The sequence below is a fragment of the Branchiostoma lanceolatum genome, chromosome 15, assembly GCF_035083965.1.
Source record: "Branchiostoma lanceolatum isolate klBraLanc5 chromosome 15, klBraLanc5.hap2, whole genome shotgun sequence".
Taxonomy (NCBI): domain Eukaryota; kingdom Metazoa; phylum Chordata; class Leptocardii; order Amphioxiformes; family Branchiostomatidae; genus Branchiostoma; species Branchiostoma lanceolatum.
Window position 1 is genome coordinate 10,792,955 of NC_089736.1, and position 17,367 is coordinate 10,810,321.

General features: G+C 41.1%; 2 protein-coding genes across 2 annotated transcripts; both read right to left on the reverse strand.

Annotated features, from left to right (window-relative positions):
• Positions 1-15: 15 nt before the first annotated feature.
• Positions 16-6,570, reverse strand: LOC136421114 (uncharacterized). The gene is made up of 9 exons (XM_066408265.1): positions 5,751-6,570; positions 4,357-4,474; positions 3,746-3,922; positions 2,522-2,728; positions 1,850-2,124; positions 1,231-1,366; positions 703-918; positions 148-297; positions 16-30 (listed from the first exon to the last, which is right to left on the reverse strand). Exons 1-9 carry the CDS (start codon positions 5,882-5,884, stop codon positions 16-18), a joined length of 1,428 nt encoding a protein of 475 aa, XP_066264362.1. The 5' UTR covers positions 5,885-6,570.
• A 213-nt stretch (positions 6,571-6,783) lies between these two features.
• Positions 6,784-16,795, reverse strand: LOC136421115 (fibrillin-1-like). The gene is made up of 13 exons (XM_066408266.1): positions 16,745-16,795; positions 12,749-12,834; positions 12,169-12,421; positions 11,753-11,867; positions 11,187-11,303; positions 10,635-10,712; positions 10,292-10,459; positions 9,260-9,370; positions 8,498-8,731; positions 8,229-8,352; positions 7,718-7,810; positions 7,239-7,346; positions 6,784-7,012 (listed from the first exon to the last, which is right to left on the reverse strand). Exons 2-13 carry the CDS (start codon positions 12,826-12,828, stop codon positions 6,784-6,786), a joined length of 1,710 nt encoding a protein of 569 aa, XP_066264363.1. The 5' UTR covers positions 12,829-12,834; positions 16,745-16,795.
• Positions 16,796-17,367: the final 572 nt, after the last annotated feature.

Consider the following 17,367-nt stretch of genomic DNA (forward strand, 5'->3'; position numbering starts at 1 on the left):
AAAAGTCAGGCCACATCATTTCAGCTTTAACTGGATTCATGGATTCACATTATTAGTAAGGCGAATTTTGTAACAATGCCCTCACCTGATACGATTCTCATTTCATCGAATATCAAGTGGAATTGATAGAATGCAAAACTTACCAACAGCGAATTGATACTGCAGTGGGTCCTGGCTTTCTTGGTCATAGAAGTCGTTCGCTGACCAACGCCCTACTAGATAATTCCCTTCCTTAGACAGCGATATTTGTCCCACAAATTGAGGTGGAGTTATGTCTACAACAATGGGACCCACAGCCTGCAAGCAAAAAAGGAGGAATCAATTAATAAGTACAGCCCTTTTGGTTTTAATGAAACAACCTCAGAAATATTCTGTGAACGAATTAACTTATCCCCTGTAGAGTAATGCAAAACTACGCATGTAGCTGAGTCCCACTTCTGACACCATGTTGTGTTCAACATTATAATCTTGGAATGAACTAGACAGGCCGAAGTATCGTTAAGCCGATGTATTGAGCGAGTAGGGTCTACAATGTAGGATCTGCTGTTGGCTCTGGTGGTGTTGGGATGATAAAGTCCATAGTCTTACAGTACTTCATGTCCGCATGGATTTACTTCATATTCATGCAGACGTGGGTTTTAATAACATGGAGTAGGAGTTGTGATGTTTGTTTGATTATACCACAATGCGTAGACGGCTTACTTTGGTGGTCGTTCGTCCCGCCCTATCTTCAGCCTTGATGACTAGGTGGAATAGAGAGTTCTGGCTGATGTGTGGGTGGGAGAACCTGAGCTCCGGGATGGCGGTGGTGGAGGTGAAGGCCATGATGTCAGGGCTACTTGTACTGCTGGTGCTGCTTAGCCCCACCGAGAAGTCGTAAATCCCGCCCTCATCCTCACCGTCCCAGGAAGCAAACAGCTGGAGAACCAAAAAAAGGCAAGTTTAGTTCTCGTTCTATTATATTAGTAGAGAAAGTTCTTTTGCCCGACACATATTGCTAATGCAAATTTCGCTGATATATACACATCAAAGTCGTATTCATTTCTCACCCTGCTTGTAGAAGCGGTCGGTTGTATGCGTTTGTTCGATCAAGACTAAATGTATAGTCATCATGGATGACCCTTGCCGGTACAAAAATACTATAAAATAATATCTTTTTAACTGTAAGTCGTTATAATTATCGCCAAATACAAGCCATCAAGAGAGACTGAATAACAACATTGTACTCACATTCCGGTCGACCGAAAGATAGCTGGTCGATGGTGGTCCTTGGTTTTGAGCGCAGTATTGGTCGGAGAGAGTGGTGTTCGTCACGAGATCGAGTCTCGGGGCGTAGTCATCAATGTTGTTTACTTGAGGCACGGCACTGCAATTAAAAGTCCATATCTTAAGGTTGTGATTCTGAGTCAAGTCTAACAGAGATTGCCATCAGCTCATCAGCAAGATGAAAAGCAGTTTATCTCCTTCGGGTTCGTATTGTCACAGTCGGATAGCATGATAAATTGTACTTTCTCGCCTCTATCTATCGCATATTTTCTACAATAATAATCGCCAGTCACCATGTTGTATTATTACAGCCACTAGGTACCCATCTGAGTAATGAGGCTGTTGAAACGTGCTGGAGGCACCTCCTCGAACAAGGGACCCCCATTTTAGTCTCTTCCGAAAGATGGTGCAGCTCCAACAAGTATACCATCCCCGGATTCGAACCGGGGTCTCCCAGTTACCAGCTAATTGAAACCAGGAGGCTCAACTGTGAATCTGCTACAGGGACGTCCCTATATATCGGATTTCAATGAGAAATCACTGACAACGACGATGTGAACATGACTTTAGAAACTGAACTTACCGGCATTGCGCCGGAGGGTCCAACACTAGCACGCGGTGCCGCCTCTGGTTTATCAACCAGACGTCACCGCCAGCATCTTTCACCACCCCAGGTCGGACAGAAAGGTTGTCAATGTTTATTGCCGTGAGACTGGGATCGGTGACATCCACCGTGACGCCGTCAGAACACACCGGTGGGGACGGGTCCAGCGCGTGGTTGTAGGCCACCACTGTGCAGAAGTAGGTCCCGGGCGATGGTGCGGTGTAGACAGCGTGCGTGTTTGTTGTTCTGGTTATCTGTGAAACCGTTTGAATTCATTAATCTTAGAGCCGGTACAACGACGAACATTGTCGAGGTACAGTTCAGTTATTATGCTAAGATTTAGGAACTAGGGTACCAAACCAGAAAGGAATGTCTCCAATCGTTATTTTCCTTGACTTAAGTTTAAACAAAAAATCCTGTGACTGTGTTGATAGATGACAAATAGTTGGCATTATGTTCTTACTGACGTTAATCATATCGCGTTTGTGAATATCAGTCATCATTAGTATTAGTCTATAATCATAGCCTAATGTTGACAGCAGAGTAGGGCAAGTCTACAAGAGTTCGTCAGTTCTTCAGTTCTGTTGCAGTCGGGCTTTCAGTTCAGTATTAGTCTATAATCATAGCCTAATAGTAGATCATAGTACTCACGGATGAGCCCTCTGGTAGCGTAAAGTCAGCTGCAGTCAAACAACTGGTAGAATAGCCATACTGGTAGAACTTAACGCCACTCTCTTTGTCGAAGAAACCGTCCCACCACGTATTAATCGTTGTCGTCTGCTGAAAGTCTATCTCTGGCTGCCCCTTCAGACCATCGTGCAAATTTCCAGGGCGAGGCGGTGATGTGTCCACTGAAATCTACAACAAAACAACAGCTAAATGTGAGCTAAACAAGTTGAAGCTAGCTCTAACTTACTTTAAGATCGGTTTGGATACACTGTGTACTGATTTTAAAGAGCCCGTTACACTCATTCCTCCTGTGATATATATGGAGCCTATCGTTCGACATATATATGGTGATGCCTAAATAAATGGTGTCATCAGGTTCCCCGAATAAGGTCAAAGGTCGCTTATCAAGTTCAGAGGTCGCCAGTTCATCATCATCGGTTTTCTCGCAGATCTCAACTTGGTTGACACGTCAATCCTTTCAGGTTTCTGGACGCCCATGTGCATATTTGTGACATGCTAGAGCTGAAAATGGTTCGTGGTACTTTTAAGAGTCCTTTGAAGGTTGTTAGATAGATAAGACGTTTACTTTCGTGTTATAGATTGGGACAAGCGCGCCCCCCTTCCCACCGCGGTGTGCTATGATCGGGCTTATTTCTATCTCTTTGACGTTGTCCTTCGTTTCTTTAACAGGAAACCAGCGAGGCGGAAGACACTGTAGCTGACGATGTCTTGGTATCCGATGGCTTAGGCAAAAGTTTCAACAAGCACGGTAGGGCGTATCAAACTACTTATCAAGTGAGTGCAAGCGTAGCATTGTGTAACCAAGTGTAACCAAGAAATATGCCAACCAGGCAACCAGGATAACTTTGGATCTACAGGAGAATATGTCGCTACAAATCTAATCCTGCTATTCTCATAGGCAGCAGTAACTACTTCAGTCGTCATTTGGGACGGGGGCTGTAATTATAACTGTTATGATTAATGTCCCTTTCGATTTTGACTTGATTTTATTAGAATTGCAACAGTGGAATACACTTGAGACACAGGCAGCTATTGCCGGTGTTGTGACCAACACACATTTCGTCCTTTTCTGCATTAAGTGTCATCAATTCACAGCCTGCAACCCCGCTGAGTCGAATACAAAGAATGGTACGACACACTTCATTGTACTCCCCTGTAATATAAAAGCAAGGCATCAGTACTCACCTTCAGTGTTTCTGTTGTGCTGAGAGTGGCCTTGTTCCTGACAATGAGGGTCAGGAGGTAGTCGTGGTCATGTCCACCCACATCGACCTGGCTTCGGTCAAAGGTGATGGCGTAATCTTTTTTGTAACATGGTCCCCTTGCAGCCATCACACAGTTAGTGGTACAGCTGCTTCCACACTGAAGAAAAACAGATGCTGTACTTAAATATGTGAAAAATTGTTTTGTTTATAATTTTGTATAATGATTGATAATAATAGTAGGACCAAGAAATATACAAAATTGGTGTTACTACATACTAGTAACATGTCCGTGTCAAGTAAGTAAAGTACTAAAGGATAGGAAAAACTGTTTTCATTTTATCTTACATGTAGATTTAGTGTATGATAGATAATAACATTCATACTTATTTGAAAAGTACACAGCAAGAAGTTAGATAATGTAACAGTGGCATTGGCAAAATACGTGTACTGTATTTCAGCCTTGGCTTTGGTATCAAGTGTACTTCATGTGACGAGTCTTCCTGAAATGATCATCCACTGATATACCAGCCACCATTACTAGTACATTGATTAGCGTACATTATTTTCTACATCATAGAAAATGTTACATACGGTTAACGTTTGCACAGCTACTACTCCTGTTGCAATGCTGGCTGACGTTTTAAAGTCGGCCAGTGTCCAGGCAATGTCATGGAGTCCGCTATGCTGGTCAAATGCGTCAAACTGAATCCTGTGGTCCAACAAATCACAAAAGAAAGTTAAGCTACCATCATGATGTTGGCATTTCCTTTTTTCTTTCTTTCTATTTTCAAGAAGGTTAAATGGATTCTCTATTTAACCTCCTTGCTATTTTTTTTGCTTCAGTTTGTAATTTGAGATAAAGGAAATGTGTTAGCAACTGTAAGTCACTTTGAGCTACAACCAGGCTCTTAAAGTGTGACTACTCGTAAAGCCCAGCTGACACCGTGACTGAGGTACATGTATGTTAACATTCCTTGACAAAGACTGGTGTTGTACAGTCGAAATGTCCAATTTTTTGTATTGCAAATAACAGTTAAGACTTGTTTCAGAATGTATGTTACATTGGATTTATATAATTTTATATAACTTTGATTTAGTAACATGTAAGTATTGTGTGTGTGTGGGGGGGGGGAAGGATTAGTAGTTGGGCAGGAGTGCTGTTTGATCAAGGACATAACCTTGGTTTGATTGACAGTCCTGCAAAGTACTGATCACAGGTGATTATGTTGGGCCAGAGATTATACAGGAATGTTGCCTAGATAACCTCTACTGCAAAGATAACACCCATGCTCCTAGCCTTCTAACTAAATTGCTCTCCCAGTGGCAGGGGGTCATTAACCCCAGCCAGGGAGAGATTATGTAAGCACAGGCTACAATGCTCACAAATGATGTCGAACCAAAAATGTTTCTATTTACTTTGTCGAAAAAGTTGCCAAGGAATTCGAATAGTCTGAATGTAGAAAATGTGGAAAATCTTGCCGGTTTAAACTGGCTCCAATAATTGGCTTCTCTTGTTCAGTGATTATGACTCAACATTGCTTGAGGGTTTGAGACCTTTCTCCCCAGGCATTGACGCATGTGGTGACCCTTAACATAATCCCTGCCCCTCTGTCACTCTTCATTAAACAATCTTCACATCAACACCTACACTGTCACATAACTTTAGAAGGAGAAAACTAGTCATAGAAACCCTGATTCTCAGCTTTTAAAACTTTGTAAGGCCAGTGTTTCACCTATGGCCCTTTCTACAAACTACTGACGTGGAAGATCATATCTTCTTTTTCACTTCAGTGAATTTTCCTTTCAATTCTTGATACAGTAGCATACAAAGTAATATACTCTAGAAATTATTAAAAACACTTTTGAACAGACTGCACAACATCTGTCCGTGCCACTACATGAAGGTAAAGTCACTTGAATGCCATGCAGGATGACGTATTTGTCATGCCGTAGCCCTCAAGAGAAGTGAACTTCAAAGTACTCACTGCATTTCATACAGATCCACGGAGTTGTGTACGACAAGGTTGGTTTCCTCTCCGCTTGCAAGCCACAGGTTTTCAATGACTGGTCCCGAGGAATCGATGTGCGCGGTGACGCTGTCAGTGATCTCGTTGCCCATAATGTCTCTTGCTTTGACCCATATCTTGATGGTGTCACCGTCCACCTTACTGATTCCTAAATTGTGCTGTGTATTTGTATTTACTGAAGTCCAGCTGCTGGGTACTTGAGTCAAAGTGGTACCTCCTGCATGGTCTTTCCCATAGGCTACTTGGAACTGTGTGACTCCCAGGGCGTTGGGAATGGCCTGCTTACTACGCGTACCCGTCGTTTGGTCATAGGCAGCATCTATTCCGGCAGAAAATTCCGAGATGGTGTTCAGGAGCTTGTTGTGGTTATGGTAACGGTTGATGAAATGGTTAGGCCAGCTGGCTGTCACTGTACAAGCCGTGCAGTGCAGCCAAGTATCCCCATTGCCAGGAACACTGCTGGCAATGGCGAGTGGATGGTGAGAGTCAATTTCCACGGCATTGGTGTTGTCGTACAGGACGAAGCGTCGAGTACGTCTGTAGTTGCCTGCGGCGTCATCCACCGTAAGTACGACCGAGTACACGCCAGCAGTGGCTAGAGTGACAGTTGGGTATTGAATGTTGCTTGAGCTAACGATTCCATTAAATTTGGATGGATGAGTTTCTGTGAGCTCGTTGCCGGTAGCGACCAACAGATAAACACTGTACTCATACTGTGTGACCCCGCTCAAAGCATCCGTCCATCCTGACCACCTTAAGGTAATCTGACTCTGTAATAACAAAGACAAAATATGTTATCATAATGGAAACAAAAGATTATGCACTTTATGTTCAGGAGTAATTTATAAGGGACATGAACCACGAACTGTTTAATGCTCCTTACTCAATCATGTATGTTACTTGCCAGTTAAAGCAACAAAAAAATGGCTAGGGTTGGCAGGTTTTTGCTAGGGTCGGTCGGGTAACCGGAAACACAACTTTTCTTACATGCCTAATATAGAAATAGTATGCTGATAAAATGCCATACCCCTTTAGTTATGGAAGGGCCGATGTCGAGTTGTGTTCCACTGCAGGTTGGTGCGGTGAAATCGAAAACAAACTCGGCTGTGGCGGAATTGGTCGCACCCCCAGAGTAGTATTCCTTTCTAATTCTGTTGCTATCGTCTCTGTTCAGAATGTTGATGTATCCGCCATTTGTAAGATCTGCCACCACTCGGATTCTATCAATAGATGATGAAAGTGATAAAAAATGGAACAAATCAGCCTTGCAGTAAAAACTGAAGTGCACCGAAATTTTCAATCAACGGTAAAGCCAACACACACAATAGGAGTACTATGTACAGATAACGTTCAATACTTTTGACATGGTTAACAGACCAACCAAAACAATGTTTTTTCCCTCTTCAGAATCTATAAACTGATATGGAAGTTCAATAACAAATGTACCTGTGACCATCAGCAATACTAATGCACCTCCCTCCACTGGCTGTGTATCCAGTACAGCAGAAGTATTCAGTGCGGTAGCAGGTCGTCGACCTGTATGCCGTTCGGTAGCTGAAACGATATTTAGAATGGAGGAAAGATTGCACTAGTCTAATTTCACCATATTTCGCTGGTAACGTACAAAAGCTACGAACTGGCAGAACGAATCAATACTAGTACATGTACATCTAACTGGAAAAACGGGTTGAATATATGAAAGTCACTAACTCCTAAGGATCATAATATTCATTATGCAACTGTCACTCAAATTTCTATGTCAAATGTTCACATCTACTGAATATTGATCGAGATATGTTTGTCCAGATAGTGTGCCTTGCGTGTTGAGGTGTTAATAGTAATGGCAACAAATTGCAAAGAAAATATATATAGAATGTAAAGCTGCCCTAAAATCTAAGCAAAAATAATTTCTGTTTACAACTTACGCTGTGCAGGTGCTCCATCCACACGGGCGGGTGTACCTCTGAGAGTAACTTTGCTGACAGTCGTAGGAAGTCCGACGATTACACACATTTGACCTGGAGGAGAGAGGCAGGTACTAGTCTAATTAAGGCGTCCCCTTGACCCTTAATAATACATGGCTAGCCTCTTCAGTTGGATTTGAGTACTGTACAAAGATCACACATGTTTACCTGGAAAACTAACTTTTTCCTTCCGAAACAGGGAATCCAATCAGGAACTTGACAATTTTTACAGTTTTTGTTTTTTTGTATGATACAGAAGTCTTTGGACAGCCCAAAATGCATATTTAATCCTGTGGCTTTATGTTTGCGGTTTTCACGGCGACAGTTTCACCGGGAACTTAACCACCGCAAACATTTTTGTCCAATGCTGTAGCAGTATGTAACTATAGCACTGCCGCAAACTTAAAACCACCGCCAACACTACATGTTCCCCTTAGCGCTTTTAAAAATGCATTTATAGTATTGTACTTACCCAGCGCTACTGACTAGCCCGCCAACTTCTGTATTCTCTTCACAGTCCATCACACCCTGGTTGGGACTGTCACGACTGGCCGAAGAGCTACAGGTCCCTCTATTACTGTGGAGTAAACTGTTACCTGTAAGATAATATAATTTATGTCAAACCTGGGCTGAGACAACGTATGATATGGATGTTCAGGGTGATAGCTTGGGTTATCACATGGGGTTCTACTTTTATCACACGGGCTTCCATAGAATCATTCAAACCCACTTCAGTCTTACCATTAAAGTATGAAGCAGTAAACCCTCCTTCAGTCACTCCCAAGGCGAGGCTGTCCACATAGACTGGCAGAGCTGGAAGAGTCTGGGTGTGGAAACTTCCTTCCCATTCTACGTTCAAACTGGAAGGAACTATGTTGGTGTATTTTACAGTTGACTGGTCACAACTAGCGTCAACTCGTTCAAGGTCACGGGTTAAGAACGCAAGGCAGGATATGATGCTTGGTCGGCCGGACACTGGAACAGATAATAATAAGACAATGGTCAAAATCTGTAGGCTCTGTACATAAAACTGATGTTATAATTATGAATGAATGATTGGTGAGTCAACAATCTATCCAATATAATCAACCACCTAATCATCCATTTACCATGTCACGCATGTCGAGGCCACAGAATATAGTTCCTCGATTTTTTGCTTGCCACAGATTCACTCTGCAGGTGGTCCGAATGAATAAATAGAACTAGACAAAGTCGTGCAATCGTGCAGAATTGAGAACAGATTAACTTCTAAAATTAAGTTTTCCTGGCATTTAAAAAATTCATCACAGTTTTTTTACGGGGTACCATTCCGCCTGCCATCATCTCAACATAGTGCAGTTTATAAGTTCTGAAGAACATTCGTACAATCTTAATAAGATAGAGAAGGGCAATAGAGAGGAAGAAGGAGGAACATATAGTACCGCAAAGTGCAGTTTTCTTCATTATTGATACCTACTGTTACTTGGGACTAAGAAATGCTTGCATAAGCTTAAGGATACTCACTTGTCCTACAATGATCACCGCTGAATCCTGAAGAACAAGAGCATGACGCTGGCGTCGTAGCACAAGTTCCTGGGTAACAGTTGTTACTCGTTGTTCTCCAGTTGCATTTCTCTGTATGGGACAAAACATAGAGGTAACTATTAAGTTTTTTTACTCAAATTGCTGTTGTTATGGGAATTTATCTATGGTAAGCAGGACAAACTTAAGAACTTGACGTAAATTGTCTGGGTTTAAAGTGTATTATCAGTAATATAGTCAAGGCAGCACCCCTTTAAGTTTTTGTATTAGACTAGTCCTAGCATTTGAATATTAAGTAGCTCAGTCATAATAAAGTAACGTAGGACTTGACTGACATCTCTATCTCCTGTTCCTCAGCCACAGAATGAGTGAAGACAGTGTCCAGTTGCTGTCCCAGTCTCTCGTCAAGGTCAAGAACACAACAAACCTAGTCAATTTACATACGGTAGCATGCGTAGTCCAGTGGTTAGCGTCCCTGCCTCTGGAACTAGAAACCCCGGGTTCAGCCCGGCTGTATCACTCACCCGACATGCACGCTACCGGAAAGGGTCGCAATCCTTAGGACAGGACGTGAAGCCATGGTCAACTGTTCATTGTGCTTGTCGAAAAGAGCTAGGGGAATTTCCCCGGTACAATGAACCTGTAAATACTGTATATAGCGTCTGTCTTCCTGTCACGACCAGTGGAAGAATAGCTCTTCACTGAGCTAATCTGGATCTATATCACTTTCTTTCACTTACACAACATAAACTACATATCTTGTGTTGATGCCTTATATCTCTGCAGAGTCTATTTCTATAGGTGGTGGTGAACCAGGCATCTAGAGTCAATGATGTGTGACATAAATGAGTTCCGTCTCTGTTTCTGCCACGGAACACTGAGCACACAATGTCATTCCCTCTACTAACCCTTCTGGATTACACCTGTAGTGAAGACAGTCTCCAGTCTCTGTCCCAATCTCTCGTACAGGTCAAGAACACAACATAAACTACATATCTTGAGCTGATGCCTTACCTCTGCAGAGTCTATTTCTATAGGTGGTGGATAACCAGCCCGAAGATCTATAATCAATGATGTCATAGGCCTGTCCTAAGCTTCCATAGTCCCCGTTGCACCTGTGGCATTCCTGGTTGGAACTGCTGGTGCATCGCTCTTCGTCGCAGTTGTCTATCTGGGTGCATGCTGAAAGACTTGTTTTGTTAGTACGGTTTGTTGTGTTGATACGTCACTTTGTAGCCATTTGAAACTTGAACGTCTTATCAACAATACATAACTGGTGAAAATTACCAAGATGGTAAACATAAGATTATCGCATATTTCAAACGTAAACTATCTTACTCGAGTACTCGTTTCTTACCTGGGCAGTTGTAGCTACCCGCTGTGTTGACACAGTAATTGCCATCACCACAGTTCACTGTTGAACACTCGTTGATATCTACATCACACAAAATTAGATCATGATATGTTTGATACTTGGATACAAGTATTAGCTAACAAGTCCATTAGCTAACATGCAAGATTAATTTTGTTAGCAGCTAATCTTCCTGGACATAAAACATACAAACATAAGACATACAAACTATGTAAAAGTCATTCCAGCCAGTACATGTATTTACATTCTACATCTAATCAAATTGACAGATTACATTTTATATACATGAGAAGCTCCTGCTGAAGCTTACACTTTCTAGCAGATTGAACATCATAAAGCAAACCGTTGAAAACAGACTGCCATATATGAGGGGGGGGGTCCCCTCTAGTCCACCCAGCTAGTGTCTCTTCTTCGCAAGCTCCGGAGAGAACTACATTTCCCATCTATTTCACAGACAAACACACAATTAGGGTAGTGAGCTAACCGTCACTATCAAGTGATATGTCTGCTCAGTCGATGGCAAACTTGACTTCTTACCAGTGCAGGAGTGTCCAGACTGGGAGTACCCACTTCTACAGCTGCAGCTGTAGCCTCCAGCGTTGTTGTGACAGTTGTGGGCACACCCTCCATTGTTGTTTGAACACTCGTTTATATCTACATACAAGTAATTGATTAGTTGATATTCCATTGTAGAATTCATTTTATTTTTTTATTAATTCTGTAGTGTATGTTTCCTGTTATGTCTTATGTATAGTGAGTTTTAGATTAGACCTCTGTTGGAATAGTGTTTCTCTCTCTCTCTCTCTCTCTCTCTCTCTCTCTCTCTCTCTCTCTCTCTTTGATCAAACTGGAAGAGTGATGCTTTTTCAACAGTACAATATGCTTCACCATGGCTTTGCTCTGCCCAAGCACAGGGTCATAACATGCATAGTTTGTATTGAATAGTAATTATGTCCGAGGCCCCGAATTGAAAGTTAAGGCCTGATTCATTGTTAGATGAGTGTTCAGCACCAAGGACAGGCCCAATGATGAAAGTGTACATGAGATTATGGGTCAGGTTGCATTTCAGCACCAAGGTCAGGGCCGCAGCGTTGAAAACTTACCGTTACACGACCTCCAGTGTGATCCGCTCCCAGCCGTCCCCGCATCCCTCCTGTCACATGAGTAACCAGATGAACATGGCCATTTGCTGCACGCAAGTGTGATCAGATACTCTTTCTGGTATGAGAATTAAACACACTGACTGTTTAGACATCCAATAGAGGTAAGCAGTCATAATGCCCCCATGTATGGTGAGTTGGGGTGGGTGTGTCTTCAACTGTTGTGAGGATTGTATCGCTCAGGTTATGTACAATACTTAAAACAAGCAACGAAAGGTGTTCTCAGTGACAGGTACTTATAGGCATAGCCTATAGAAAGAAAAGCATGTGATCCTAGCTGCCCATTTTTTGGTACTATTTGTACTAGTGCTATTTGTACTAAAATGAGTCGGAAACAGATTGAATTATGAACGCCTTACCGAATCTTCACGGTTGTAGACCTCTTCCACTTCCTCGAAGCTACAACCTTCTCTGTAACACTCCTCATACAACCCCCTTTTGGTTCTCCTGTGTATTGGGGGCTCAAGGAAATCGTTTGCTTCTTTTTCGGTCCAGAAGAGTGATGACTTGCCATTGACATTCGCCTTGTCAGTCACATCATCGTCATTTGCATCATCAACATCATCGATCAGCTGCTGCTGCACAAATGACTGCAAGTCATTTGCACCTAAACTATAAAAGGATACAGAAAACAAATTATAATCATTTTCAGCATTAAAGATAACACAAGCACGTACATGTAGCAAATGTTTTTCAGCTATAAGTAAGTAAGCAAGTGATATATAGATATCAAAACTGCAATGTCATATATGCTCAATAATTCTTTATTAACACTGAACCCATCAGTACTGGTATGTTCGTGTTACAATAATGATGTTTTATTTTGAAAGCACAATTCTTATTACCCTAGACCTGTAAAATCATTCTTAACCACAATTTATATAGATCCCCAGTTTTGGTTACCACAAACAAAAACAAAACATTGCTATTTCAACTTACCACAAAGCTGTCTGAATTATCAGCAAGAATATGGTCAGGCAGTTCAGTAGCCAGGGTTGCGTGATGTTCAAAAGCCTCATGTCTTTCTGTAAAGCGATTGTATGCGACGTACATGTAATGGTTTTAACTTGATGATGGATTGATAGTTTGATTTGTAAATAGGTAGCAATTGTAGTAATTTGCAGATATGTTTTTATTGCCAAATATGTCGACTGATGGTTTCAGTCATAATTAGCTTCTGACCTCAACCAATCCTTTTCTTCAATTCTACCTGCTTTTACCTGTATGTAAATATGTAATTATGTGTATATGTATGTATTTTGAGATGTAACGTTACATGTAGTGTTTATGAGCACTAGAAGATTAGCCCCCCAGAGGGGCTAAAGGGTATCTCAAGAAACTCAATAAACTCAAAGGTGGGAACAATTGTTTTTTTGGACTTAGAGTTTCTGTACAAGACTTAGGTGTTAGCCTCTGCCACATGTCAGAGGGATGTGAAACTTGGCCATCTAGAATTCTGGAGATCATCCAACAAAACTTTGTGTTCTGTGATGGCTCTTTTTTGCTATATATTATTACTGTTAATAAAGAAATAGATAATCATCAAATCCCAATTTTTATTTAATGATAATATCAACATAACTATTCTAATTCTATCTGTATATTTTGGTCCAACAGTGTTAAAGAACCTGGGCATGAAGGTAGAACAATTATCAGGAAACTACCATCTTTTATTCTTATTATTTGAAACATTCAATTAAATTTGTGATGAAGAAGCTCTAATTCATGTTTTTGTCTTTATGATTTTCAGGTGAAGATGATATTTCCTGCATTGGCAAGGTCATAGGGAGGGCATTATGGTCACAAGGACAAACTAGACTGGCCGTCATTTGCTTTAAGAGCAAATTCAGGATGTTTCGCCCATACTCCTCATGCAATAACTCCTGGGCAAATCCAAGTTTCTGCATAATTTATGCAAATGAGGTCCTCATGACCATAAGTTATGTCCAGGTGCTTTCAACTTTCCTACATGTACCTACATGTTCAAGATGACATCCGCAGCTTTTACAGTAAGGGGAATACAACATGATGCATAAATTATGCAAGTGAAGTCCTCATTAGCATAATTTTTGGCCAGGTGCATTCACCTTTCCTAATGGTACCTACATCTTAAGGATGACATCCGCAGCTGCCACGGTAAGGGACATACAAGTTAATGCAAGAATTATGCAAATGAGGTCCTCATTAGCATAATTCATGGCCAGGAGTGATGACCTTTGCTAACGGTACGTACATGTCAAATCTGACATCTGCAGCTTTTCCGGTAAGGGAATTACAAGTTTACGCATAAATCATGCAAATGTGGTCCTCATTAGCATAATTTATGGCCCGGTGTGTTCGCCTTTCCTAAAGGTACCTACATCTCAAAGATGACATCCGCAGCTTTTACGGTAAGGGACAGACAACTTCATGCATCAATTATGCAAATTAGGTCCTCATTAGCATAATTTATGGCCAGGTGTGTTTGCCTTTCCTAAAGGTACCTACATCTCAAAGATGACATCCGCAGCATTAACAGTGAGGGACATACAACTTTATGCATACATTATGCGAATTAGGTCCTCATTAGCATAAGTAATTGTCAGGTGTAGTCACCTTTCCTATAGGTACCTACATCTCAAATATAACATCGATACCATGTAACATAAGGTACATATAACTTTCTGTAATACCATTAGTGGAGGTACCCCCTGACATCTGCTTGGTTTTAAGTCCCAGACATGGGAAGTCTTATGTTACAGTATGACCTAGTTCTTGCTGGCCCTGACAGAAAATAACCAAAAATTGCATAAAAAAATTGCAAAATAAATCATTTTGAAGTAGTGTATGCCAAAAAAATAATGGGGTCCTTTGGGTAAATATCCAATGCACAACTAAACCAAATTTCAGGTCCTCAGGTTTCAACACCACGACACTGGAGGCCATCATGTGCGACTTTTGTCTGAAAATGACCAAAAAACCTCCATAAAATCATTTTAAAAACTTATATCACAAAAATTTTAAAAGGGTCTGGGGGTATACACGTACTCTAGCTGCATACCAAATTTCAGCTAATTTGGTCGACGGACGACCGACAAGAAGCGATTTGAAGATTTGACAGGAGAAGAAGAAACCTGACAAAAACAATATTGGCGAAACATAAATATAGTCATGCCATACACAACGCTGAAGCCCAGAACGAGAAGGTATTGGAAAAATGGTTATGGAAGAAAATCTTTGCAATACCAATTGTTACTGTAAACAGAAATCTTTGGATGCACTGTAAATGGACTGAAGAATGTCAAACAGCTTCTAAGTGAAATTTGAGGATCACTTATAGAGTAGAGTAGAGTAGAGTAGAGTAGAGTAGAGTAGAGTAGAGTAGATCCATTCGGCCAGGTAGGAAGGTCGTGTTCCAATTTAGGCCGCTCATCCCTTTATAGAGAAGCATGCAGGACTATCATCTGGTTATGGAAGTGTTAAAAGTCATCAGGCATGATTTCAGCAAATTCTTAACCATAAGACTCGCGAAATCCCTTGTTTGTTTTATTTAGATCTCCATTAGTGTACAGTTTTCACAAATCATACACTATTCTTCGTGGAGTCCATAACATGGTCCAAGTTAAGGAAATGTTTTCTTTACAAATGTGCAAAATAGCGATTTTAGGTTTCACTTTGAAACATAGTTCAGCTCATTTTTGAGACACACCTACATAATATTATAAGCTTATTTGATAGGAAAATGTCTCCATTAATTGCAGCTTACTTTTTCTTTGACACATTATGTATCATACTATAGGGGGCCTGAAACCTGCACCACTTTTTGCCAAGGGCAAAAGCTTTCTTCCACCAAAAAATGAACTGACCATGGCATGTCCAGGCCTAGGACAGAAGATACAGATACAGGGAACTCTGTTGCAATACCAAGGCTAGAAGGCCCAAAATTGACCTTGACCTACCTACATGCCAAATATTATCACAAACCATCCCTTCTAAGCCTATTGAGTTTAAATGCCGGGCGAAGTATGCAGAAAGACACACAGACACACCGAAAACAATACCTCCAGTTACTGGTGTAATAAATTGTTCTATAAAACAACATTGGGCATCAAGCTATCAATAGTATTAACGGATCATTTTTTTCTTTCAAGTACACAACATAACAAGCTCTTTATCATGTTAAACATACCCACAGTGCACTGGATGAGAAAGGACTATTTACATTAATGCGACCCCATAAGGTCAAGGTATGAATCTTCTACAAAATGACTGAGTTCAATAAAAGTCAAAGGGAAAATGTTTGTGGTGGTTTTACATTGTACAATGTATGTTTTCATTTGTCAATGACCTCTTCACCGTGAACTTGAAACCACCATGAACATTTCTTCTTTTACAGTGTAGTACTTTTATTATTGAACTCTGAGTGAGTCATGTCTTGACCTTAACAGGGGTCACAGTAAAACACTGCATGACTGTTGCAACCACAAACTTAAAACCACTGCAAACACTCCATTTTCTCCTGCCATGAAAATCCTTTAACAGTTACAGTATTAACTACATAAATTATGATTCCACCAAGGACATCCTGTATAATGTGCTTGATTCCACCATGTAATTAAATCTTCCTTGCCTCTAATATTTTGCAATTGTCTCGACAGAACATTAAAACATAGCTGCGCCCAATGTTGTATATAATGATATGTGATGACATGACATATGTGTGATACAACAGTGAAACACTGGATGTCAATAACAATCTTTTCATGAAAAATACTGTCCCACACTCTAATAGTGGCCAGCTTTGGACATGATCATGGTACAAGATAATGTGTATATATCAGACTGTAATAGGCATGTGGAATGATCTTAATGGCTTTGGTAAACATCACACCATTTGTGATACATATTTTTTAGAATTAGATTCAGCACAAGTGCCAGAAAGAAGCAAAGTTTTACCTTGTTATGGAGCACACTGTAAGTTGCTCAGAGCACATTCATATGATGTCCACCCTTTTCAACACTGGCTGCGACTAGTTTTATGGAATTAATCGGCCGTTACCTACGCAGTTAAGGTCCTCTCACGGACAGATACGAAACGCTGATTTTGTGACGAACAGACCTGTATGTCCTTGCACAACCTTTGACTTGTCTCTAGATCTATGCCTGAGGCAGTTCTGACAAAATTTAATGACTAAGGTCCCTCCTTGTAACAGGCACAGAAAAGAGGAATAACTGGAACTTCTACATCACGCGTTATCCACTGAAGGGCATCGCAACAACAAAAAGACATGGCGATGGCAAAACTTTAGGGAGCCTGGAGACAAAATGGAAGTCAGTTTTCGCGTGTTGACTTCTGTCTTGTTGCTTGCAGTTGGCTGTTCTGGATTAATTGACTTCAAGCCGGGTTATCAGTACCAGTACAAGTACAGCGCCTCGACAACACTCAAGCATGTCGGCACTATATCAACCTCCGCAAAGGTAAGTCAATTTACAGTTAGCATTATAGAAGTCTAATAGTCTTCGTCATGACATTGCTGTTACAGTCAAACCTGGATTCAGCAACCACTCAATGGACTGAG

Excerpts from the sequence above, each read along its gene's own strand:
- LOC136421114 (XM_066408265.1), bottom strand. The coding sequence starts at position 5,884 with ATGGGCAACGAGATCACTGACAGCGTCACCGCGCACATCGATTCCTCG. Across the intron at positions 2,125-2,521 it reads CGCTACCAGAGGGCTCATCC|ATAACCAGAACAACAAACAC; the intron begins GTGAGTACTATG and ends ACGGTTTCACAG. Across the intron at positions 1,367-1,849 it reads GACCCTCCGGCGCAATGCCG|TGCCGTGCCTCAAGTAAACA; the intron begins GTAAGTTCAGTT and ends TTTTAATTGCAG.
- LOC136421115 (XM_066408266.1), bottom strand. The coding sequence starts at position 12,828 with ATGAGGCTTTTGAACATCACGCAACCCTGGCTACTGAACTGCCTGACC. Across the intron at positions 11,868-12,168 it reads TCTACAACCGTGAAGATTCG|AAAGAGTATCTGATCACACT; the intron begins GTAAGGCGTTCA and ends TTCTCATACCAG. Across the intron at positions 9,371-10,291 it reads TAGAAATAGACTCTGCAGAG|AGAAATGCAACTGGAGAACA; the intron begins GTAAGGCATCAG and ends TGTCCCATACAG.